At 52.8% G+C, this 25506-nt stretch overlaps 2 protein-coding genes across 5 annotated transcripts in view; one reads left to right on the top strand and one right to left on the bottom strand.

The window, feature by feature from the left end:
• Positions 1 to 25506, bottom strand: part of TMEM184B (transmembrane protein 184B) — a 45375-nt gene that overhangs the window by 9098 nt on the left and 10771 nt on the right. For 3 of the 4 annotated variants that reach the window (XM_006914737.3, XM_025048844.1, XM_025048845.1), the window contains exons 2-5: positions 13824 to 14072; positions 12139 to 12304; positions 1209 to 1299; positions 616 to 691 (exon numbers count right to left, since the gene is read on the bottom strand). In XM_006914737.3, the coding sequence (XP_006914799.1) occupies positions 616 to 691; positions 1209 to 1299; positions 12139 to 12304; positions 13824 to 14057 (567 nt within the window). In that variant the 5' untranslated portion in view covers positions 14058 to 14072. Of the gene's footprint in view, positions 1 to 615; positions 692 to 1208; positions 1300 to 12138; positions 12305 to 12419; positions 12500 to 13823; positions 14073 to 25506 lie in introns of those variants that run through there. The other variant, XM_025048846.1, reaches the window with a different exon arrangement.
• On the top strand, positions 1310 to 8213 carry LOC112482014. Its single transcript, XM_025048847.1, has 2 exons — positions 1310 to 4336; positions 5338 to 8213. The coding sequence occupies exon 1, from the start codon at positions 1682 to 1684 to the stop codon at positions 2705 to 2707; it is 1026 nt and encodes a 341-aa protein (XP_024904615.1). The 5' UTR covers positions 1310 to 1681; the 3' UTR covers positions 2708 to 4336; positions 5338 to 8213.

Raw genomic sequence — 25506 nt, 5'->3', positions numbered from 1 at the left:
CAGAGGAGAAGCTGGAAAACGAACTCGGATGGTCAGGCACCCAGGCCCATGCACGTAACCACAACGCCGCACCGTCTCAGGGAGGGCAGCGGAGGAAACCAGAAGCTGCCGGACTGCCAACTGGGACATGGAGAAGAGACCAGAGCTGGCGTGGGTCTGTTTGGTCATTATCGTCAGTGCAGAAACCCTCCTTCCCTCGAGCACCAGCTGATGAGACGTTTTCACACTGAGATTCCAGTTCCTCTGATCCTCACACACACTGAGCCTTGGTCAAAGTGAGCAAGAGCCTGGGACCGCTTCTCGCCCAGGACTGCATCAGACACTCCCAGGATGCCTGTCGCTGTCCCTCTGAGCACACCCTGCTAACGCAGGGGCACCCCTAACTGCTTGAGGAGTGGGCGCTGGGGCTCGGGGTGCCTTGCAGGAAACGGGAACTCCACAGGTGGGGCCCAGGGGAGCCTGCAGCAGGCTCTTCCTGGCCCTACGCCCACCTCTGCCACTGTCAACCAGGGGCAGTACAGCCCCTTGCAGCTGCTGCTCCAGGGCACAGACCCTGGCTTCTGGTCGCCAGCCTGCAACTCTTGACCCGAGCAGTTGCTTGGGGCACACACACACCTGCTTGCAGAACCGCAAGAATCCAATGGAGTAAGTCTTTCCCCAAAGGCAGCATGTGCCATACACACAGCTGGACCTGGAAGAGACAAGCAGAAAGGAGACGGTGAGCAGAGAGCCAGGACTTGGGACACGAGGGGGCTGGAGGTCCCTCTGATCTCTGACATGATGGGGGCGTCCTCCCTCATATCCGGACAGGCCAAGGTAGAGCAGGGCGGGGTCGGGGCGGGGCACAGATCCCAGGCAGCCGGTGAGCCCAAGGCCAAGCACAGGAGACGCCAGAGAGCGTCTGCGACCGCGCGGTAAAGCACGGCAGAGCAGGGCTGCACGGGCCCTACGGTAACAAACTGCTCGGAAAGCACTGAACGGAAAAACGGTAAGAGGGAGAAACAGGGAGAGAGAAGGAGAGAGAGGCCGAGAGGCCCTCCCGAGAGTCCCAGTGAATGGCCTCGCTAAGGAAGTGCGGGAGAAGCTCAGCAGGTCAAGGTCATGGGCAAAAAAGGTCTGTGTGTCCAGCTGCCGCCAGGACAGCTCAAAGAATGCCAGGCCCGAGAAACAGAGTGGTACAGGGGGCCTTAGGGGGACTTCATACTCACTCAATGGGCTTCCCTCTGATCTCTGACATGATGGAACTTTCTCCCCCAAGGTATTCATAGCACAGGCTCAGGAAATTGTAGATGACCAAGGCTGTGAAAAGAGTGTCCAGAGTAAACCACTCACATCAACAGGATGGGTAAACAGATGGTGGGATTCTAAACTGCAACGGAAGTGAAGAGCCACAGGCACGGGCAGCAACGGGGAGCCCTCGGGGACATGAGAACCCACACAGTGACTATTCCACTTGCGATCAAAATCAGGCAAAGACACATCACGTTGTTTAGGGATGCGGACACACTCTGCTGGTCACTGCGTAGAAAAAAGCGAGGAGGTGATTACTACAAATTTCAGGATTTTGTGAGCCTAGGCTGGCGGAGGGGAAGTCAGATGGGCATGGCAGGGGCACAGGGAGCTGGCAGCGTGTACGCTCGGGGGTTCCGGGGTGCTGGCTTTGTAATTACTTATTAGTTTTATGCGCGCTTCTGTCTGTGTGTTATGGATCACAATTTTACGACAAAACAATGAAACATTCTCCATAGGGATCTCAGGACAAATTCTAAGCACAAATGAGACAGCAGAACCTTTACCCATCCAACAACCTGCAGTGCCCCTCAGTCTCCACAGCACCATAAGCCGTCACAAGACACAGAAGAGGTGCACGAAATATAGCACAAATGTCTTGGGAATCTGGCCAGCTCATTCTGAACCCGGACGTGGCTGGACATCCCCACAGACACAAAATTTGCAACATCGACCGATGGCAGAGAACTATGTTGTAAATGTTCTGCTAAATATAGCCATACACTGTAATCAGTCTCCTGGTCAGAATTTCTGCTGGGCCAGCACAATGAAGGCTACCGCCTGCAGGGTGCCAGGAGCGAAGGGATGTGCCCGGAGCGAGGAAGGAGGGAGCATGGAGAGAAGGAATGAGAGGTGCGGAGCAGAGGACACCGCAAAGGAAAGGTGCAGGAGAAGGTCAGGGGGCCAAGGGCAGGGGAACGAGGAGAGGCGCCCAGCAAAGGAGCAAGGCCGAGGGGAGGGTCAAAACGGGCCAGGACGGGCTCCTTCTCATCTCGTCCTGCCATCCCCTGCAGCACAAAGACCTTCCGGGCTCCCTGGTGCGGCCCCTTGGCTTGGCACTCAAGGTCTTTTGATGGCTGACTTGGTCCCTGACACCCCTCACACTTTCTTCCCAGCCACGCTAGATGACCGCCTTTCCCTCGGCAGGTTATTGGCCCCTCCGTGCTTTTGGGCTGGCTGTTCTCACTACCTGGGCCGCCCTTCCATCTGCACTTCTCCGACCTGTCAAGCACCACCCACCCTGAGAAGTCGCCGGCCACCACTCCAGGCCAGTGCTTTCTCACCCACGGACCTGCTGATGTGCAGGGAAGCACATAAAATCCTGGCGACAGTTTTAGGCAAAAGTTGGCCTTCAGCAATTTGGAAAGGAACATATTTGGGGTGCTTTACACCATTTGCTGTTGCTCTAACCTATTAAGGGCTCACTTCTCCAGCTGGGGTGCGGGCCCTCAGGTAGCACCCTCTCTAAACATGACCTATGGCATCTACCATACTGCTGTGACTGTCCTTCTATACACATGTAGCAGAGGACCTGCCCCGTGGCTCTGCCACCAGGTAGCGTGAGCCTCTCTGCACCTTGGTTTCCTCTGTTAAGTGAGGGTAACAGGAACGCCTTTCTTGACAGGTGATTGCGAGGCTGAAGTGAATACGCAAAGTCTTTGGAAGGGTGGCTGGCATTCAGCAGCACTCTCTCAGTGTGGCTGCCAGGCCATTACTGGTCATCTGCCTGCCTTCCTCAGGGCCAGTGTCCCTTGACAGGGCTGAAGACCCTACGCACTGCCTGCCTGGCACGAAAGCATCTCAGGATGTTTGCTGACTGCAGGCATCTCCACTGAGCTCCAGATCACTCATCACTGACAAGAGCTGTAAGGTATCTGGGGGGAAGGGCACATCAAGCCAAACCTGACGTCAGCCTGCTAATAACCTTTGTCCAAAACCACACAAGGCCAAGTAGAACAGCTGTGTCCATCCCGTGCTGGGTCCGGCTCTACTGTGGTCGATGGTATTTTCCAAAGACAGCCCCGCCCTCTGACACTGACACTGCTCCACTGAGCGATGTGGTCTCGTTCTCTCCCTTGCATCTGGGTGGATGGGGCTGACTACAGCGGCGGAAGTGACACTTAGTGACTTCCGATGTTGGGGTTAGAAAAGGCCTCTTTCCTCTGGTTCTTCCTCTGGAGATGCCTGCCTGTGGACCCAGCCACCGTGTGAGGGAGCCCAAGCTAGTCCGAGTGCAGAGCCCACGTGGGCAGGCTCCTGTGGGAGGGACGGGGGCCCCAGCTGACACCAGCATCAACTGCCAGACCCGTGAGCAAACCAGACCTCAGGTGACCCCTCTCCAGCCTTTGGGTTCTCCAGGTGACACCCAGATATCACAAAGCAGGAGTAAACTCACCCCATCGTGCCCTGTCCCAATTCCTGATCTGCACTATGCGTGAATAAATGGCTGTTTCACACCGTTCTGGGGATAATTATTTACACAGCCAGCACGTGCCATGACCTCCCACGCGTCCCTGAGGTGGCACAGCCTGCTAACCCCCAGAGGCAGACCCAGCTGAGATGCCATGTCCTCCTTGGTGGCCTCCTCTGTCCTGTCGTCATGCTCATTTCACGTGCCATGACCTCTCTGCTCATCCATCTGATCCTTTTAGTACAAGCGGCGGCATAAAAGAGCAGGAAAGCCATGAACCCTGGAGCCAGACCGCCTGGGTATGGACCGCGGTTCCACCACTTAGGAGCTGTGTGGCCTCAGGCAAGTTTCTTAAACACTCTGTGCCTCGGTTTCCTCATCTATACGCTGGGGATAACAAGAGCTCCCTCCTCATGAGGCTGCTGTGAGGACGGGGCGGTGGATGAGTGTGGCGCCTTAGATAAGGCCGAGGCCAGGCCAAGTGGTCCACAGTGTCACCTATTGCGTTTTTCAGGACTGTAAACTCCTTGCAGGTAGGAACTGAGGCCTATCCCAACAACTACCAGGGGTCGCAGCACTCACACGTCCTCAGTCAACACGGGAGGAAGGGATGTGCAGACGTGGCCATAACTCCAGGTGAGGCTGCAAGGCAGGGCAGGCAGGTACGTCTGCACTCAGCTCTGTGCGCAAGGAGCTCACCTCATGGGTGGGGAAGCCGTGCCTTCCCCAAGTGATCAGACTTCCAATTCCCAAAGACAAAACCCGGAGAACCCACGGGGGCTGAAGTTCATCGGCCCCCCGCATGCGGAACAGCCCCCCGCATGCAGAACTGCCCTCCCAAGCTAGGCCGTCCTGCAGTCCACTCCTGAGGACGGCCTGGCGTGCGAGCACACGTCCGGTCACGTGGACATCGGCAACGCCCTGAGTGACGTGGTCGAGCTCTGTGTTTGGTCAGAATCATCGAATTTCATCCATCTCTTAGCTCAAGGTTCTTGACCTTTTAACAGTGCTCTGGGGCCAGCCGGTCTGTATAACACCGGTTTGCTGACGGTTTCCTTTCAGCAATCGTTAGTGAGTCAGTAACGCATTCTCAGAGAAGGGAGACGAGACAGAAGCTCCTCAGGATGACTCAACCAGCCCACACCAGGACCCACTGACCATCTGGACAAATCAATTCCCTCTTAGAAAGTGACAGAGCCGCGCTAAAGCACCTCCGACACCCCAGCGAGGGTGTTTAAAATGGACCATTCGACACACAGCCCGGGAACAGACACGAAGTTACGCTGGCCCTGGACATAAGAAAAGTAAAAAGACTGAGTAGCCTTCTCAGTCAGCAGCACTGTCACCTGACTGTCCTTCTGACCACAGTTCCAGTTCTGGTTCCCTGGAGAGGCCCTAGAGAAAGAAAATAACTCTGGACCTCCTTGAATACTCACTACAGCCTCTGTGCTAGGCCCTGGGGACACATAAGTGACCAAAGGATCCACAGACCAGGTCTTTCTATCTAGAAAGGGGCATCAGCATGAAGAAAGGGATGGTGTCTGTCTGTCTGTGTCTGTCTGTCTCTCCGTCTCCCCCACACTCCCTCCCTCTCTCCCATGATAATCAGGTACCTGGAACCTTCTGCTCTATCCTAGATACTAACTAAATCCTAAATGAAGCAGCGACAAACGCATACAGTCAGGAGAGAAGGACCATGATGGAGATGAAACTAAGACTGCACTGGACCCTCAAGGCCTGGAGGGAAGACACCACGGTCACTCTCTTCACATAAGTGATGGTGACCTTGTCCAGAAGCTCAGACAAGACCCACTTGGTCCTCGGGATGGATCCTAGGACTTCAGCCTAGTATAATAATTCCTGACAGGCAGTCTTCAGACATAGAAGGTAGTGAGCTCTCTGCCAGTGGAAGCATGAAATCAGAGACTGGGCAGCCTCTTAGCAGATATTATAACGGGGTTCCAAGAAGCTGACACTTTACAGGTCCCTTCCAACCCCGAGACTCGAGGCTTTCTTTCTTCAGTGGCAGCTTCTCTAATCTGAAGCGGCCTGGACAGGATGCTGTAGTCACAGAGACTGCCCTGCACCCAGCCTCCTACCCAGCACCGCCCTCCCACCTCCAAGGGGAAAACTGCAACAGCAGCCGTCTCTGCCGGCAGCCCCCAAAATCAGGAGTCCTCACGAGTTCCCCACTATGGGTAAGGCAGGCGCACCTGTCTGTCTGGGCACCTATTGAGTGCCGTGCACTGTGTGTGGAGCCTCGATGACCCGAGGCGCACCTGGCCACTCCAAGCTCACCTCCTCCGCTCACCATCCGCACCTGAAGCCGCCTCGTGGCCTGGCCATCTTTGCTACACAGAGACACGTGGACATTCCATGTTTCAGATAACTGGTGGACGAGCCCGAAACTTAATTTCGATCACGTTGGACAGAAATCTTCTCTGCTCAGTAAACAGGGACCTCAAATGTTCCTTCCCTTTTTTCAGTGACCGATGATCATGACAGACAATAACGGATACACTGAACTACAGCCGTGGTGGCAGGGGCGCTGCCCGAAGCTAAAGACCCCACACTCAAGCCACTCTCGTCCTTCCTTGTGGCTTTCCTGTCCTCTGTTGATCCTGCCTGCGGCTGCTTCTTGCCACCTGGATTACTGATTTCTCAAGATCTCCTACTGGTTTCTTCTGAATATCTTTCTTATTCTGATTGATCGAGCTCTTGTAATTCCTGGCTCTGTCACAGCCACTGCCAGCTAGGGACACTCCTAGCCATTGAGTCCTCCCGGCAGCACACTGAGCTTTAGATCTTTTGTGGCCCCGTGTCTGTGGCCCTCCGCTGGGTTCATCCCGGCCGTATCTAGGAAGATGTTTCATTGTGGGCTGGATTCCAGGAAGCTAAGTTTGTCCAAAATCTGAAACAAGGTGAATGAGGCCTCGTTCTTTGCTTCTTGCATGCATGTATATTTTTCAGGGGAGAAACCTGTCCTGTGCTCCTTCGCCAAGCCTGGCCCAGAGCAAGTCCTAGGACTCGAAGACCCAAGGTGAGCCTGGCCTCTCGCAAATACTCTGGGAAATCTTGGGCAAGTCTCTTGGCCTAAGTGGACTTTTTTCCCACAGCTGTAAAATGGGAATGACGTTATACACTCCCCCTGGTGCCTGGGAGGTGAGACTAAGCTAACAGTAACGAAATACATGTGGCGGAACTGGGAAGTGCAAACACTGATAAGTCAGGGCCCGCATAAAGCAACAGAAACCGTCCCCCTCCTGCGAACTCTGGCCCCCTGCACCTCTCTGACCTCAGAGCTCCCAGAGCTGTCTCGGAGTCATCTTTAGGGGATACTCCCAACCACAATCCAATACTACGTGCGGGTAAGGGGGCTGGTTTCTGCCTGGCACGTCGCAGCTAGGTGGATGACTGTGAGTCACGGCCCTCACCAGGGAGAGGCACACGGGCAGGGGGACCCTGCGCAAGTCATTCACTTCTCTGAGACTCGGCCTTCTCCTTGGAAAATGGCAGTACTACCACCGATCCCAGCAGTTTATCTCCACTCCCCACTCCCCGCCCCAGAGCGCCACTAAAATGAGAACGAATGGGCAGAAAAGCATAAACCTTCAAGGACAAGGAGATGGCACCAGAGGCGGCTTACGAGGGATGTCAACGAAAGCTCTGGAAGGTGCAGCGTGGTCACTGACCTGGGGAGGGGAGGAAGCCAACCTGGGGAGGAAGAACCCCTAGCACTGGACGTACCAGGTGACTCTGATGGTTATGAGTAAGGGCGCAGATGGGAAATCTGGCTACCAACCTCCACGTGGAGCTACTGGGTTTTCACTTTCTAGACGGGTTGAGATGGATGGCTCTGTCCTCAGAAAGCCTGGCCCAGCTGGGCAGCAACGAGGAGACTTGCAGAAAAGAGAGATGAGCTGTGGATACGAAGCGTGAGATGCCCACGTCCCTCTCCTCCTCTGCACCCTTGCCCAGCTTTCACCTCCCAGGCAGGAGATAAGAATATTTTTCTCTGGGGAAATAGGCCCAGGATCAAAAAAAAAATCTTCATTTGGTGCCTGTCCCTACCAGGGCATCAAAATAGCAGAAGAAATGCCCCGTGTCCTATCACGCAACTGAGAGGCCCAGCCGGGGAAGCCCCATTCTTAAATATGAAAAATAGCCAAGGACAGCAAATATTTGAGGAGCGCTTCCAACGCAAAGGTCAAAGACCAAAGCACACAAACACACGAAAGGGAGTCAGGAGACAGAGACGCAGGAAACGAGAAAACTGCAATTAGCTACGCGACACCAAGCGTGAGGGCTGTAAAAAAGGAACAGGGACGCATGCCCGACGTGTCACACCACGATAAAGAAAACAAAACCTTCTGTGTAAAAGCTCAAAAGTGAAGATCAAAAAAAAAAAGTTCCTGAAAAACATAACAAAACGAGCTGGAGAACTGTAAAGGAAACTCGAAGATCAATCCAGAAGCGCAAAATCCTACGAACAGGAATTCCAGAAAGGGAGAACAAAGGAGAGGGAAAGGAATTATCAAAGACGCAAACAAGAAAATGTCCCAGACGTCTGGACATTAAGTTCCCACAGGGAAGGGGCCACTAAGAGCCCGGCGCAGTGAATTTCAGAACCCTGGGGATAAAGAAAGCAAGAGGGAAAAAAGCGGGTCACGTATAGACATTAAGGATCAGAATCCAGCAAACTGTGCAAAAACAACTCTAGAAGTTAAAAGACAGTGAGAAACGTGCCTTCAAAATTCAGAGGGAGAATGATTTCCCACTTAGAACTGTATTCCCACTGAAAAGTAATCAAATAAACAGTACGATAAAGACATTGGGCAGACGATGTTCAGATTTCAAAATAGAGAACTCCCATGCCCGCTGCCTTTTTTCTCGGGAAGTTCCTGGAAGATGTGCTCTCACCCCAAAGAGAGAACAAATCATGAACGAGGGGGGAAACGGCATCCAGGGAACGGGTGGGTCAGCACAGGAGAGGCGGCCAGGATTCCGAGGCTGACGGTCAAGGGAAGACCCACAAGCACAGCTGAGAGGTAGGGCGTCCGGAAGCAGCCTGTCCAGGTAGGGGCAAGAAGGGCAGGGCTCCGGGAGGAATGCCACCAGAGCTAACGAAGTACGTGACATGTCTGACTTCAGAGAGGGCTTTCTTTTATTCGGTGAAGCGTTTTGGAATAAATTAATGATAAGCCACAGAGCAAACTCAAAAGCAAGACAAATAGTAAGTGGAGGAAAAATTAAGTTGTACAAGGAAATGTCATCCCGGGACACTGAAGACTCCGCTTTGAACAATATTTACAGACATGTAACAATGCAAACACGGAATGAAGGCTTAGAAAAACGGTGTATAGTCGCACTGACGAGAAGGAAAGAAAACTGTGTGTGGGTGTGTATAGTTGGAGGCAGGTACCTAAATCAAAAACCTTCCACAGTAGGAAGTCACTACACAGCACTACATTAAACTGAAAAATCAAGAAACAACAGCACAAGCATATTTTTAGGTTATTTTAGGGGAAAACACAGTTTAGAGTTGAAAGTGCACTAAACTTGGGAGTGAAGAGGAGTTGGGGTAGTTTCGTGTTTCAACCATATGCATGTATGACTTTAACAAAAGTAAAATTTTAGTTTTTTAATTCTGTTAAAAAAAAAAAAAAAAAAAAAAAATGTCTGCCCAACGGCTAGCAGAGAGCCCAGCTCTGAGGGGCTTTGGCACAGGCTGGCTGGATCTGAAGTAAGAATTCTCCGGCACGGTCCATTCCTGCCCCTTCCCTGGTCTCAGCAGACTGAGGAAGGACAGGAAGGGGAAAGAACGGGGGGCTCTTTTTACACTGTAAGGGGTACCCCATCGCCAACCCTGCAGGGGCAAGGCGAGGGCAGCTAAGGAACAATGAGAGGGTCTGAGACGCAGAGCAGAGGTGCAGGGCAGGGCAAGGGGAGGGCCCAGCCGGCCTCAGACACCACAGCTGGTGAACTCAGGGACTTCAGGGCAGCTGCTGCGCCGTTTGTACACTCCCTGGGAGGGGCCGGGGAACAATGGTGTTGCTAGGAGATGCAGACTTCCTGAGAGGACCTTTACATGGCTGGGCTGGGAGGAAGGCTGGGACAGGCAGGGCCTGAACAAAGCGGCTTCTGGAGTGTGGGGAGTCGTCAACCATCTGCTGCCTCCTCTGGGGCACGAAGTGAGGACGGTTTGGAGGCTCCCTCGCTGTGCCTGCCCTTCTGCCATGTGCCCCAGTCTTCGGGGGCCGGCCCCGCCCCTCCGACCACACAGGTGGGGCCGCCTTGGCAGGGGACAGCTTTTTGCTTCTGAAGGAATGGCAGGCGGAGGCTGCTCTGGGCACCCATGCGAGGCTGGCAGCAGAATGGAAAAGGATTCTCGGCCCCACCTTCTCCAACCCAAGTTTTTGCGGCTCCCCAGGTACCCAGAGGTTTCCCTGAGGACTCTGTGCTTCCAGGAATATCAGGCACCAGAGCCCCAGTTACACCCGAGCAGGTCCCCACCTGGCCTTCGCATTCTCACCCAGCAGAGCTGGCCGGGCAGGGACACCAGCCGGGAACTCAACGAGGCCCCATGTGGATGAATACAAGGCACGTAGCAGGTGTCTCATACAGTTTCTTATTCATTCAAGAAATACGGAATAGTAAGCACCGACCATGAGCCCGGCTCTGTCAGCACTAGCTCTCCGCCCGTTCCCGCTCTCACAGAGCCACCTGTCTACTCAGGGGAACGGGAACAGACCAGGCACGCACTTAACGGCCACGGCGGCAAGGCCATGGGACTCGGACAGGGTGCTAGGAGGACTGACCGGGAGGGCCTCTCTGAGGGGACACCGGAGTCAGGAAGGAGGAAGAGGAAGAGGAAGAGGAGGAGCTTCCCGAGCACTGGGCAAACGCTTGTGTGCCCAGGCCAGAGAAGAGGCCGGCGTGGCTGGAGGGGCAGACGGGGCTCAGTGTGTTAGGCGCCTGAATTTCCTCGCCAAGTCCAAAGGCATTTCCTGTGCCCTGTGAGTCCTCAGGGATATAGAGGTTCAAAGGGGGACAGGAAAAAGAGACTCCAGCTTCTCGAGGGACAAGCATGCTGCGCTCCAATATCCATGAAGCTCAGGGCCAAGGACAAAGCCCTCCCAGGTCAGGAAAGCAGACACACAGTCAGAGCTGCCCAGCCACAGCATAAGGAAAACCACGTCTGGTCGCCCCATCGGAAACCAGCAGTGCAGGTTCGGGGAGACAGGAAAACACACGGCCACGAGAGGAGGGTGAGCATCAGAGCAGGGATCTTAAATCCAAGGATCCCTCCTCCCCAACCCTGCTGGCCTTCTGGGGTACAGGCCTGGGCATGGCTGGCCTGTGACCTGTCCTGGGGCCTCCAGCCTCTCCTCCCTCTCCTTCAGCCATCTTCCACATGCATATTTTTCTAACCCGCAATTTCCAGGTTATGCGTCAACAGTAAGAAAAAATATCTACATTTCTCTGCATGGCCTGCAAGGCTGTGTATGTCCCTGTCCTTACCTCCTGGGGCAAGCCCCCTCTAGCCGATGACTGGAGCCACCCCCCACCCCTGCACAGGTGCCCCCAGCCAGGTAACACTAGGCCTCCTCTCTCGCCCTGAGATCAGCTTCTTCTTGGCCCAGAATGGATTCTCTTCAGCGCCCCCTGACAGACGCCGACCCATTCTCTAAGGCTCAGCTCCCTGCTCCCTGCCCGCTCCAGGCCGGAACTGCTGGGCCCCAGTGAGAGAGCATCTCCGTCTCCTGCGGGGATTTTAGGTGGCACAGACCCCTGGAGAGAGCACGCAGGGTGAGGGCGGACTTCCCTCTTTGCAGCCCAGTGCCCAGCAGCAGGCCCAGCCCATGCTCGGAGCTCTATACCAGAGTGGGGGACGCTTCTTGTCACGCAAAAGAACGGAAGCCCCCGAAAGGTAGCAAGTCGCCTTCTTGGGGAGCACAGTAGAGCTCCTCCTGGGACAAAGTCCTCAGACTTTAAGACACGTGGGGAGGGAGGCCCAGCTGTGCCAGCGTCGTGCCACGGACCCCTGGATAAAACCATGACCTGTCTGTACCTGGGGTTTCTATCTACAAATGAACCACTCATTTGCTGTGCCCCTCACACCCGTATCCGAGACACTAGAAATGAGATGCAGGTTGAGGGTCCCTGCCTTCCAGTTATATGTGATGGTATTTAGGGAGCCCTACCGCAAAGGGCATCTGCAAGGTGAGACTCTAGCTATACCTGTCGCTTTGGGCCTGGATGGAAACCCTGAAGTGGGTAAAGAAGTGAGGGGGCAGCCTCTCAAGGAGGAAGCGGGGAGAGGGGCTTCTGGCTCTCGGACGCCAGGCAGGAGGGGTGCAGAGCGCACCGGCCCCGGGCCCGCCCCAGCACCCCGCCCCGGCACCCCGCCCCGGCACCCCGCCGCTCGCCGTCCTCACCCTCGTAGCAGTCGCGCACGGTGCCGAAGTACACGTAGTACTGGTCGTTGGTGAAGAACAGGAGGCTGAGCCAGGAGTCGAAGGCGTAGATGGGCACGATGAAGAGCACGCGGACGATGTAGCGCTGCTCGTTGGGGCAGCTGTAGCAGCGCAGGTGCATGTAGATCTGGAGGCAGAGGGGCCTGTCAGCCAGAGACCCGACTGTCACGCGGCGCGCCTCCCACCCTTCTGCTCCGTGAGAGAGGAGCCTGGCCGAGGGGACGTCCCGCTCTGCCACTTACTAGTTCTGACCAAGTTACTCAACCCTGAGCCTCAGCATCCTCCTCGGTAAAATGGGATGACGAAGCTTCCAGTGAGGCTGCTGTGAGCATAAAACCAAGGGGGTGGATGGAACTTACGGGGTGCATGTGGTGGCGCCAAGGCCGGCCTCACAGACACGAGGGCCATGACACCATACCCAAGACTGTCCGAATGACAGTCGAGGACTCTCCAGGTGTAACAAGCCCCCTGGGGACCTGCATGCACAGCCAGGTGTGTGTGGTGCAGTGGAGGCTTTCCGCATTTGTCCCCGCCCCCGCTCCGCTTTCCTCAACACCTGGTCCCTGGAGCGTGGAGCTAAAACACAGGCATCCAGGTGGGCGCCCACCTGCCCATCCCTTAACTAACTTAGGGTGTGGAGTGCAGGACAGCTGGGACCCTCACTTCTGGAGGATGGAAGTGTTTCCTGGCTGAGTGGCTGCAGTGATGTCCTCGTCCTGTCTCATTTTCCCATCTGGTAAACAGAGGCAGCCCTGCCTGCCTCACTGGGAAGATGGGAGGAGGAAGTGCAGTTTTTAGAAAGCGGGGGGAAAGAAATAAAGGCTACACACAACGCCAAGAACTGCTCTAACCGCGATCGCCGGCCCCAGCAGCCCGCGTCTCGTCACAGCTCTCATGACTTCACACTTGGCCCAGCCCAGCCCTGGGCTTCGGAGGAAGAGAACAAAATATTCCCTGTCTGCTATGAGTCAACTGCCTTGGAAGCACTCAGGTTCTGGAAGGGATGGGGAACACAGGGTGGCGGGTGACGAGCTGACAGGGGACCCAAGTAGGCTCAGCCTCCCGTCTTCACTGGGCAATCTTCAAACCCCTCCTTCCTCGAGCAGCCAAGACACGTCTCAGCCTACACCAGCCTCCTCTGGGACCGTGGGCACAGTGGGATGGGAGACTTGACTTCCATCCCAGCTCTGCCACCGACCTGTACGTGACTAACTTAGTCCCCTCCCGCCTCCCTCTCTGAGTCTCAATTTTCTCATCTGCAAAGGGGTCGCTGACATCCACGTGCTCTGCACAGTTCCCAGGCTCCCTGCAGCTCGGGCTGGACATGTGACCCGCTCTGACCCATGGAAAGTGAGAAGCGACAAGTGTCTTTTCTGGATCTAGATGGCAGAATACCCAGAGTGCCTTCCTCACAGCGGTCAGATGGACGATGCCTTGAAGCTGTAAGAAGCTGGAGCCACAAAATGGAACCTGACCTGAGCTGGGCTGGGATGTGAGCAAGAAATTAACCTCTGAGTGACACCCAGATCTGGGTCTATTTACTATTGCAGCGTCACCTGCTCCAGCCTAACTAACACTACGTTGGACTGGAAAGCTCTCAGGATGCTTCTGGAAGGCCTTCGGGGGCTCCTGCCTGGCCTGGGTACCTGGTGGCAGGTGATGAGCAGGGCTGTCCAGACGAAGAAGCCGGAGATGGCCTGAGCGGCGGTTGTCATCAGGAACACAGGCTGCTCCATGGCCATGGGGCTGCCCTCGGGGGTCGCGGAGACACTGGGCGAGGCTGCCGCGGTCGTGGGCAACGCCGGATCTGGGGCCAGTGCGGCCCCCCTCACCGTCATGGTGCCCAGCAGCAGGGAGTTCCCGGGGGGAACCCTGGGCATGACCGGAGAGCTGGCCTGGAGAGGGGAAATCACAGTGTTAGCCTCTCCCCAGGGCGAGGGGCAGCGTCGGAAAGCATCTTCCAGGGTTCTACGTCCACCTTTAAAACGCCGCCAGACACTGACCATGCGTCACCCTGGCCCCAGCCGTCACCCTGGCCCCAGCCATCACCCTGGCCTACCCCCACCATGTCTCCCCTGAATTAATAGAACAGGCTCCTGACCTGGCTCTCTGCTTGTCCTCATCCTTGCTGTCCAGTCCCTAAGATGTTGGCCAGACTGGGCCCCTCCTTTGCTCAAAACTCTCCAAAGCTCCTGCCTCCTTCAGAGTAGGAGCTGCCGTCTGTGTGATGGGCCCTCGTCACTCCGACTGCACCCCATCTCCTACAACGCGCACTTTAATCCTCCGCCCCAGGCGCAGGGGCCTCCTGCCGCCCTTCGAACTGTGCCCACCTCTGGCCTGTGTGTGACTCATCAAGCTTTGACTCCGCCCAGCCGCAGGGCTCGCTCCACACTTCTTCAGGTCTCTGCCCTGACCGTTCCCCAAACCATGGCAACCCTGCCCCCGCCCGCCCCAGGCGCTCCTGGCCACCTTCCTTGCTTTATTTCTCTCCAGAGCACTCACTACTGACTCCATCTGAAAAACGACATTGACTCGTGTATTTGTTAACTGTCTGTCTCCTTCCACCAGACACAAGCTCCCCTAGGCTAGGGGCTCAGTTCTGCTCACGACTGGACCTCCAGCACCCAGAACAGCACCGGGCACCCAGCAGGTGCTCAGTAATTCCTGCCAGATCCATGCCTCTGCCTTCCCAGTCCAGTGAGACCATTTGATTGCCAAGGTCACCTCCTCTAAGGGCTTATGCCTTTTCTTTGCCATTTCTCCCCAATTTCCACAGTGGGTGACATCCCTTCCTCGCCATCCAGCTGTACTGTTTTGGAGACGCTGTGGCCTTTCCCACTTTGTGTGCCTTCGAACTGCTCGTCTTTTTCAATTCAGCTCATGTGTCGCTCTTCCTGAAAGCCTGTCCCACACACGTTCTTCAATCGTACGTCTACCCATTTTACACAGTTCTTGTTACACGTAACACGCAGTTCTGTCGTTTGCTCACGTGTTCATCCTCCTAGGACTGCCCGCTCCTTGAGGCAAGGCCACACTTCTGTCTTTGACTCCCCGGCACCAAGCCTGGCACCGTGGCCATTTGTAAGATTTACTTTATCATCTATTGATTTTAACTCGTTATTTCCAAAGTGATGTGAGTGGCTTCACAGAGAAGCAAGGAACAGAGCTGAAATTAACGTGAAGATGCTGGGTGGGGAAGAAAGGACAGGGGCGGGTAGGACAGGGGCTGGCATTCCAGGGTCCTGTCCTGCTGCCCCCGGCGGTCTCTCATGCCAGCCCCAGCCTTCCTAACGGCAACTTCAGTACCTGTGCTAGAGAATTAATGATTCCACATTGAAAAGTAACCCAGATGTTGCCCAAGGAACAGCTATTGTTAGGGTTTTCCTCTGAAGTTTACAAACAGGGACCAATGTGGGGCCAGAGGCTAGAACCGCGGTCAGAGAGCCGGCCTGGACTGTGCTCCCAGGAAGGCCGGACACAGCCGTAACCAAGGCGATCTGGACATCCGAGCCCCAGGCCCTAACAGGTGTCCCTTTCAGTGCTGCCATCTGTTGGTCAACGCCATCCTGGGGCCGCCGAATCTCCCTGCAGCAGAGGCCCAAGAAGACTAAATGATTAAACATGCTGGAATGACAACCTCTGGCATGACCTGAAACGCGACCAGAGGAACAGCTGACCACCGCTGAACAGATGCAAAGCGTGGAGTATGGGCACTATGGAAAGGAACCTGGCCGGAGCCCAAGTCCCAGATCGCCCACCAACCGGCCCTGTGTCCCCACACAGATTCGCTTGGCCCCAGAGGGCCTCTGCTGCCTGACCTAGAAAATGGCCAAGCCCCAAAACCCAACCAGCTCAGCCTGAACCCCAAGAGCAGCTCACAGTCCCTGCCAAGTCTGAGCTGATATTCTTTGCCAGAACACACTGCCGTCAATGGGAGGTTTCCTGGGCCTTCCCAGGGTGCACCTGGGCCCAGAGCCTGACTTTGGCGCACAGTCTCCCCACGCTTCCCAGCTTGGCCCCGGCCCTCTCCTGAAGCTCCAGCATCTCTGCCACCATCTACATCATGTCTGCTCTCAGCTCTAAGTTCCATCCTAGGAGAGCCCTTTACATTTCTATTTTTCCTATAAAAAAAAAAATGATCTCTAACATACCGACCAAGAGATGTATCTTGATTAGAAACCAAAAATGGAGACGGCATCTATATAAAGAAACTCAAAAATGGAGGTGTCTATATAAAGACTGGTGGCAAGCTTTGAAAAAGAGACACAGTGACAACTCTAAGAATAGCTCCTGTAAGTATGGTTGCAAAATTGAAAACCAGTGCCAGAAACAGTTCTTAAAAAAGAAGACTTGGGTTGTAAATCATCATCTTTGTCTATCAACCCAAATTAAATGAACAAACATGGGGATCTGGAGAGGGGAGGCCGGAGGAAGTACAAGGCTCCTAAATCCTCACCTTCCGAGCTGTCCTGTTCTAAAGGCCCGTTGAGAGGCCCCCGAGTGGTCTCCCCAGCCAGGGGCAACTGCTGAGCTCTGACCCTGCCCACAGGTGACGCCACAGGCTTCAGGCCCAGCTTCTTCCTGGGGCTTTGTCCTTCACGCTCAAGTGCCTCTCTCTCAACCCCAGAGTGACACCTGACACGAGAAGAAATCCACTCAGAGAGGGTGGGCAACTTGTCCCCAAAGCAGAGCCAGGGCTCAAACCCAGGTCCTGTAACCACGGTTCCCCAGCCAGGCCTGGATCAGCTGCCCTCTGCTCCAGAGCCGCCTACCAGACATGATCACGCTGTCCCGCCACAGGGAGGGGAGAGGAGGCCACGTCGCTGGGAGGTTTCCGTGGCCTGACCCGTGCCCGCCACATAGCTGCACCACACCCTGTGGTTTACAAACCAATCTCCCAAACGTTAGCTCTAGTTTCTTCTCGCAGCAGCTTTGAAGTAAGTAACATTATCTCCATCTTAGAGATGAGAAAAATGATGTGGAACTTGGTTTTGCGGCCCCCGGGGGTAGCACCAAGTGCCTCGAGGGTTTTCATAATATCCCCCCAACGCGTTTGAAGCAACATTCTGATTCACAGACATGTGGCCCCCGGCACCCGAGGGAGGCAGGTAATGGCGACTCTTGGAAGGCTGTGCACAGAGCTCGCCCTGCTCCCTGGACCCAGCACACAACGCGAGGCCCTGCCAATCACCAACCGTTCAGCGTGTGTGTGCCGGGGGCAGGGGGATGGACGTAAGTCCCATCCTTTCGCATTCAAGACAGCCACCTACCTGGGAAAGATCTCTTGCCTGCCCAGGTCACTGGCCTGGCACAGCTCCCAGATGGTGGGGAGGCAGGGGCGATGCTGGCTAGTGCAGCTCTTTCACTCCCCTGGGGAAAGGGGTTTGGAGAAGGACTTTCATGGCCCTCTTTTTTCAATGCAGTCCGTTCACCCTGAGTGGGGAAGGATGCACAGGGTGAAGCTCAGAACCCCAGATGTTCTGGGGGGTCCCCCTATTTCTTAATTGATCGAATGTTAAACTTCTGCCAGGGACAGGCAGAGAGCCCTAAGGGGAGATGCTGGAATCGCCTTTCCAGCACATGCGTCCTGAAGCTATGCTGGGCACTGGAAGACCCAGTCTCAGCCTCGAGGCGCTCACAGCTCCTCTACGCCCCTGCTCCACGCAACAGGAGGGACCTAGAGACCTGACCCCACGCACGAGAGGTGAGTGCCCAGCATGAAGAGAGCAGGAGGCAGCATCGGCTGCCTTGGTCACAGCTGGGGAGAGGGTCAGGGAAGGCTTCAAAGTGGCGGGGACTACGTGGCAGCGTCTTTAATGGCATAACCAAGCTTGGGCAAATGACTTCATGTCTCAGAGCTCCGTTTTCTCATTAATAATATTTCACAGTAACTACATAATTGACAAGGGAGTCGGTCTACTTTACAGAAGTCCCCTTAATAAAAGGAGAGAAAATAATAGAATTTAAAATGACCATTTTACAGTTCCTAGTACAAATAATGGATGGAGGTACGGATCGTCAATGAATGATAAAACGACCACGTGAAAGGCTGATGGGGAATTTGACAAGGAACACAGGTGAACCACACAGGTGAACCCACAGTCAAGACATCCCTAAAACGGAGCGACTGAAGTTTCGAGCCTCCTGATGGGCTTCACAGGAAGCAAACAGCACCACCTAAGAAGGGCCCTTCCCCAAAAAGTGAACTGGGATCAAAACGAGCCTCTAGAACTAATCGCCAGCAGCCAGGAAATACAGAGGGCAGTGGAACAGATTAAATTATGCCACGCAGAAGCAGCAGCCAAATCCAGACCACAGAACCATCTCCAGGATAAATGACCTGGTTTTCGCAACAAACTAGTGGCTCATAAACAAAGATGGCTGAGGGGCAGTCACAGAATCAGAGACTCAAAGACATGACTAAATGCAGTGTGTGGGCCTCACTGGGTCCTGAGACTAATAAACCAGGGATTAAAAGACACCTTAAATGTAAATAACATACAGAAGTCCTGTCAATTTGGTCAGGTGTGATAATGGATGGCATGGTGGGTATATAAAAATAAAAGATGAAGAATACCCTTTTTCAATAAATAGTGCTGGAACAATGGGACATTCAGAAGTAATTTTTTTTTAAAAAAAAAAAAAAAAAAATCTTAACCGAAACCCTTACATTACGTACAAAAAAATAATTCAAAATGTATCATGGATTTAAATGTAAAATGGAAGACTACAAACCTTATAGAAGCCATAGGAGAAAATCTCTGGAACCTAGGACTAGGCCAAGTATTCTTAGACTTGGCACCAAAAGTATGACCATAAAAGGAAAAACTGATAAACTGAACTTCACCTAAAAAAACAAAAACTTTTGCACAGTGACTCTGTTAAGGGATTGAAAAAGACAAGCCAGACAGTGGAGGAAAATATTTGCAAGTCACATATCTGACAAATGACTAACATCTAGAATATAACAAGAATGGTCAAAGCTCAATGGTTAAAAAAAAAAAAAAAAAACAAGCTGTCAAATCAGAAGATGGGCAAAAGACATGAACAGACATTTCACTCAAGAAGGATACTTGGCCAATAAACACATAAATAGCTGTTCAACATCATTAGCCATTAAGGAAGTGCAAGCCAAAACCACAATGAGATAGCACTACACACTATAAACAAAAAACAATGACAACACCAAATGCTGGTGAGGATGTAGAGAAAAGCTCTCACATACACTGCTGGTGGGAATGCAAAATGGTAGAGCCACTCTGAAAAATAGTCTCTTAAAAAAAAGCAGTTTCTTACAAAACTAACATGCACTTACCCATATGACCCAGTAATCACTCTTAGACATTTATCCTAGAGAAGTGAAAAGTTATGTTCCCACAAAAGCCTGTACACGAATGTCCACAGCAGCTATATTCGTAATCGCCAAAACCTGGAAGCAATCCAAATATCCAACAGGTCAAAGGTTAAACTGTGGTACATCTAGACCATGGAACACTACTCAGCAAGAAAAAGGAACAAACTATTGATCCAGCCAGCAATCAGGATAGAGCTCAGGAACATTGTGTTTACTGAAAACAGCAGGTCCCAAAAAGTCACATACTATCTGATTCCATTTATATAACATTCTCAAAATGACAAATCTATAAAGATGGAGAACAGATGAGTGGCTGGCAGAGGACAGCAAAGGTGTGCAGAAATGCAAAGAGGGTAGTACAGAGAGTTCCCCCCAGGTGGTGAGACACTTTGTATCCTGACAGTGGTGGTGGCTACCTACCTGCATCTCCAGGTGATAAGACTGCACAGGACGACACACACATAAAAACGGCGAAAACCGCATGATACCTGTAGTCTAGTTAATAATAGTGTACTAATGTCCACCTTCTAGTTTTGTTACTGTCCTACGGCCATTAGAAGATGTCACCATTGGGGGAAGGAGGGTAGGTGGGATTCTATGTACTATGTTTGCAATTTCCTGAGAGCCAACAACTATTTCAAAATAAAAAAGATTTTTTAAAGCCCTTGTCCAGTGGAGATGCATACTGAACTACTTAAGGGTGAAACACAAGAGGATGTCTGGGATTTATTCTTTAAAAAAGGGGACACAGATGCAACAAGACTCCACATGTGGCTAATTGTTGAAGCAGAGTGACCGACAGGTAGAAACTCATTATACTATCGCTCTACTTTCGTGCATTTAAAAATTTCCATAATGAAAAGCTTGAAACAGTAGAAGAGCAGAATTTTCCATAAAACGTGTAATGGGATGGGCAGTAACTCAGGAAATCATCTGTATCCCAGATTTACTACCTTGTAGAAAAGCAATCAAAAAGACTTGTCCCATCTAACAACTGAGTCTAATACCTCTTTCTTTTACCAAAAAACTGTTCCAAATTTGCCTATTTTTTTCCCCTATGACCACTGACTGTCAGAGATGTGCTTCCCGGTGATGTTTTCAAAACAATTTTAAGCATGTTTAATATATCCTCTCACAGGAAAGACATGTTTTCATAATGAATGAGAAAGGAACTGCTCTTTGAAAAAAACCTAGATAAGGGCTATGCAGAAATGTTTCTGCTGTGGTAGGGTAAGTCTGTAACTTACAAAAACTCTCACATCTGAATTCCTAAAAACCTACGTAACGCAATTTTCTAATCTGTTTAAAAATTTCTAAAGCATTTGAGTGGGTTTTGGACTTGTGTTAAGAACTTTAAAATGAAATACCTTCCATTTGGTTTACAGAAACCTCTGACTGGCATCAGGGAGGATGGAAATGTACTAGCCAAATTTCAACAAATCCTCTGCATACGCAGTGGACGGGATGGAAAAATGAGTAACCCGATTTAGAAAGAAAGCCGGTGATACATTTCCTGTGTGCAGCTACGTGTCCCAGGCAGGGATCTTTTTCAGGAAGGGCAGCCATTAAACCAAAGCATCTAAAACAAATGAATGTGGAGCCAGACCTTCCAACTGCTCCGTCACAGAGCATTAAAGCACAATCCCCCAAAATAACCAAGCATATGAAGCCGGAAGGCTTTTGTGCCACCAACAAAATCATCTTTAAAAATTTGAAACTACATCTTTAGCTCATCCTTTGATTTCTATTTCTGGTGGTTTTGTTATGTACGTAATATAACAGTAAGGTGATACATGTATATAGTTATAACTACATCAATATCTACGTATCACAGGCATGTGCTCAAAAAGTTTTTTTTACTGATAGGGACACGAGAGCAAAGAAAGTTGGAAGAGCAGAGCTGTAAACAACGAGAAAAGCCATTGGCAGACACACTGCCCCCTTCACAAGGTCTCTGCCTCTCTGTCCCAGGCTGCAGGTCACACGAAAAGCATTGTCCAGGCTTGGTCCTGCCTCTCCCTGTGGTCAACCTGCCAGTGGGATCACTCCACATCTGCGTTTTCATTCGTACACTGCCCTGCCAGCTGTGAAGAGGTCAGGCCACAGTCTGTACTTTGTCCCAGGCTCTGAGTCAGGGACACGGGGCCAGAATCTTGGCACCGCCACCTAGCTGTGACTGGGCAGGTGACAGGATGGATATCTCTGAATTTGTTTCTTGGATGTACTGTGCTGTAGTCAGGCCCTTGGGCCAAGTAGGTTTAGGAATTCAGAGGTTTTCACACTTTAGGAAGGATTATAGTGCTGTATACAGTGATGCCCCCAGCGGGGTCTGGGCAGCATCCCAAAATCAAACACATTGTATTTCCATAGAGAAACATGAGATATTTTTAAAGACCATAATTAGTCTCTCATCAATTCAGGTCAGATTTTTGCCACAAAACTAGTTTGCTGCAGACTTCGGGAGAACCTCTGGGATTTCAAGTGCTCTGGATTCCAGAAAGGCGGAGAGGGGCCGTGGGCCTGGACCACCCCTCAGAGCTGCCGGGAGGCGATGCTCAAGGAGGCAGGGACCAAATGTGGCTTCTCACTTATTTTCAAAAGTGACCAGGTCTCTCCCCCTGACCTGAAAGCCTGAGGACACAGCACAGGGCCTCTGGCAGTTAGGGCCTGGCTCCCTCCCCGTCTCCTCCCTGAGCGCCGCACGTATAGCGCCCGCCTCTGTGCCAGCGTGCCCTCCCCTCTGCCCCGGTCCTCATGGAGAGTGCCAACTCTTCACTCACGAGTCATCCTGAACATCATGAGTCATCCAAACGTCGGCCTCACCCGTGAGCCAGCCTGCTCCCGTGCAGCTGCTCTGTGCTCACTCCCAGGACCAAAAGGTCGGTTCTGACAGGGTTCCTGTCTCCCTGCACCTGAATCATCTATCTCTAGGACCAGCACGGTGCCCGGCACACAAGAAGAAATTCAGAAGAGAAGAATCAACCAATCGACTGCGAGACTGGATGCCTGGCATTAAGCCTCGTGCTGCATACCACGGGTCTGCCGTCACTTGGTCCCCCGCTCACCAACACTTTCCAGAGCTCAGCAGAAGGACCTGGACATTTGACTGGAGGGAGAGATGGATCAGGTGAGGGCAGGGATGGAGACTGAGTCACCCTGTCCCACACATGTCTTCCAAGCTGGAGGCCACGCCAAGGAGAGCAAAGGGACTCATTCTACGTGCTCCATCAGGGCACGCCCGGTCCAGCTGATGGGAGCAACAGGATGGTGAGAGTCTGCCAAGACAGAGACATTTTTACCAACAGTCCAGCAATTTTCTGGTTGCTTCTAAAAGGAAGCTCCCGAACGAACAGGGCTAGAAGTCCCCTAGGGCAGGAACATGATCGAGGAACCTCTGCAGGGGGATTTACCCTAACCTGTCTTCTCCCCAACTAGCCTGCAACCTTCTGGAGGTCAGAGGTCATGTCTTATGTGTAACCTGATCCCCAGCACCTGTCTCAGAGACTGGACAGAGTTAATACTCAATAAGCTTTGACTGGGTGAAGGAACAAATGACCATGTTTGCCCCTTGCAGTTCCTTCCAACTCGAAAACTCTGTGACACCCTCCACCAGGCCAACCTCAGAGAATGGCACATTCTCCTGCTCCCTCAACAGGTCTTTATTCCACCTGCCTTGACAGCTACCACCTCCTAGAACCTCTCACAGTTTGTACATTTACTGCAGCTGTGATTAGACTTATTGCCTTGACATCCTGTGAGTCAGGCGCCATGAGGGCAGGGACTGTGTGCCAGGCTCAAAAGGTATTTTGCTGCATGACTGCTCTGGGGACAGAGGAAACAGCAGGACAAAGGCATGGAGACAATAGGTTGACAGACACCAGACTCTTAGGCAGGGGTGTGAGCAGAGCAGGGTATCTGCATCAGAAAGCTGTTACCTAGCCTGGGGGGGAGGTAGTGCTACCTGATTGATGGGACCCTCTGTGGCCTTTAGAGCTGACAGTGATGTGAAATGGGTCTTATGGCGAGTAAGAGGGTGCAGGCAGACCCTCCTGGGAGGAGCCACAGAGAACACCAAGACACAGAGCCCTGCTCCGCCCCCAGCCACTAGGCTGGACAGTGCTCTAGGAAGCCAGGCTTTGGAAGGGGTGGGGGATGTCAGAACAGGGTCGGGCAAACCCAGCTCACAAGAGCAGCAGGAGTGCTACTTTATGACTGTCCCCTTCGCCTCCTAGAAGGGGTCCAGGGAGCCAATCCAGTCACCAGAAGGGCACTTGAGAGCGCAGAATCGGAGTACAGGGAAGTGGGGGGGTCTGGAGTAAAATTCATCCAGAGTGAGGCAACTGCTCACTTCCCCTAATACAGACCCTGCTCCCATCCTTCTCCAGGAAAGGTGTCTTCGGGCTGACTCCCCTTCGAAAGGTACCTACCTTTTCCAGAAAAGCTACAAACTTATGTGTAGTCACTGAACTCGGACATCTGCCTTGGAGTTTAGGTATGTCATGATCTCACTGTCTCTCCCAGATGCTATTCTCATTTTCACTTCATGTTCGGGGAACACCTTGCTGTTGCCCCTACCCACTCCCCATCCCCCGATTTCCTATGTGAAAGGCTGAATAATGGCCTCCGAAGATGTCCACATGCTAAACCCCAAACCGGTGGACATTTTCTTACACGGCAAAAGGGACTTTGCTGGTGTGATTAAATTAAGGGTCTAGAGATAAAGAGATTAGCCATGGGTATTATCTGGGTAGGCCCGATATAATCACAAGGGTCCTTATAAGAGGGAAGCAGGAGGGCGAGAGTGAGAAGCAGCCAGGGTGACAACGGAAGCAGAGACAAGATTGGAAGAGGCTGAGCGGCTGACTTTGAAGATGGAGGAAAAGACCATGAGCCAAAGAATGCAAGTGGCCTCTAGAAGCTGAAAAGGCATCAGCTTCCACCCTGGGGCCTCCAGAAGGAACACGGCCCTGCCGACACCTTGATTTTTGCCCAGTGAAATACAGTTTGGACTTCTGAACTCAAAACTGGAAGATGATAAATTTGCATTTTAAGTAACTGAGTTTCTGGCAATCTGTTACAGCAGCCGCAGGAAACTAATACACCGGTTTACAGGTGAGGTTTACAGGTGAGTAAACAGAGGCTTGGAGGGCAAAAGTCATTTGCCCACAGTTCCCTGGTAAATGGAGACGCTCACACGGCCCGGGCTGTACCGTCAAATCCACGGATTTCCGTGCCCTCTGGAGTCGGACGACCTAGACTTGACTTCCAGCTCTGCCACTTCCAAGCTTTGTGTCCGTGGGCCAGTTACATAACTGTCTTCTTGCTTTAGCTTCCTCAGCTGTAAAATGGGGTTGTGGCCACACGTACCTCCGAGAGTTGTGACAAATAAACAAGTTAATATCGGAAAGCACTGAGAACAGGGCCTGGCACCATGTTACCTATTACGATTATTCTACTTCGCAGCCATTTCGCCCCCGTCAGGCTGAGAGCACACAGTCCCAACAGTGTCTGAAACCCAGGCCAGTCCTGTCTGGTTGTCTGCTCTTTTCTAAGCCTTCTGAGATCATATTTTCATTCATTAGTTTCATATCCAAACCCTCGTGAGCTGCAGCCATGAAGTGCTCGCTCGGGCAGTCGCCACACCCCCGCGGGCCGGGCTAAGCTGGCAACACGCTCGCACGCACGTCTCCAGAATATTAACGCAGCCCAGGAGGGATCGGTGCTCTTTTAATTACTATACATGGAAATACTTCCATATACATTCGCTCTGGGTAGAATCTGACTTGGGCGCTGTGAATCTGAACTGGCCAGCCACTCTGCTCTCTCTTCAGCCGCCTGGGAAGGACAACAAGCCTCCTGCCTCCGGGGCTGGCTGCCTCTGGGAACTTCTGGGTGGCTGCCTTTGGGGGGAGGCTGACCCACATCAGAGCAGGTCAGCAACCCGCAGCCTGGCCCCTCTCCAGAGGGGATTAGAG

Source organism: Pteropus alecto, unplaced genomic scaffold (assembly GCF_000325575.1).
Source record: "Pteropus alecto unplaced genomic scaffold, ASM32557v1 scaffold6, whole genome shotgun sequence".
NCBI lineage: Eukaryota > Metazoa > Chordata > Mammalia > Chiroptera > Pteropodidae > Pteropus > Pteropus alecto.
This window is presented reverse-complemented; position numbering and strand designations above follow the sequence as displayed.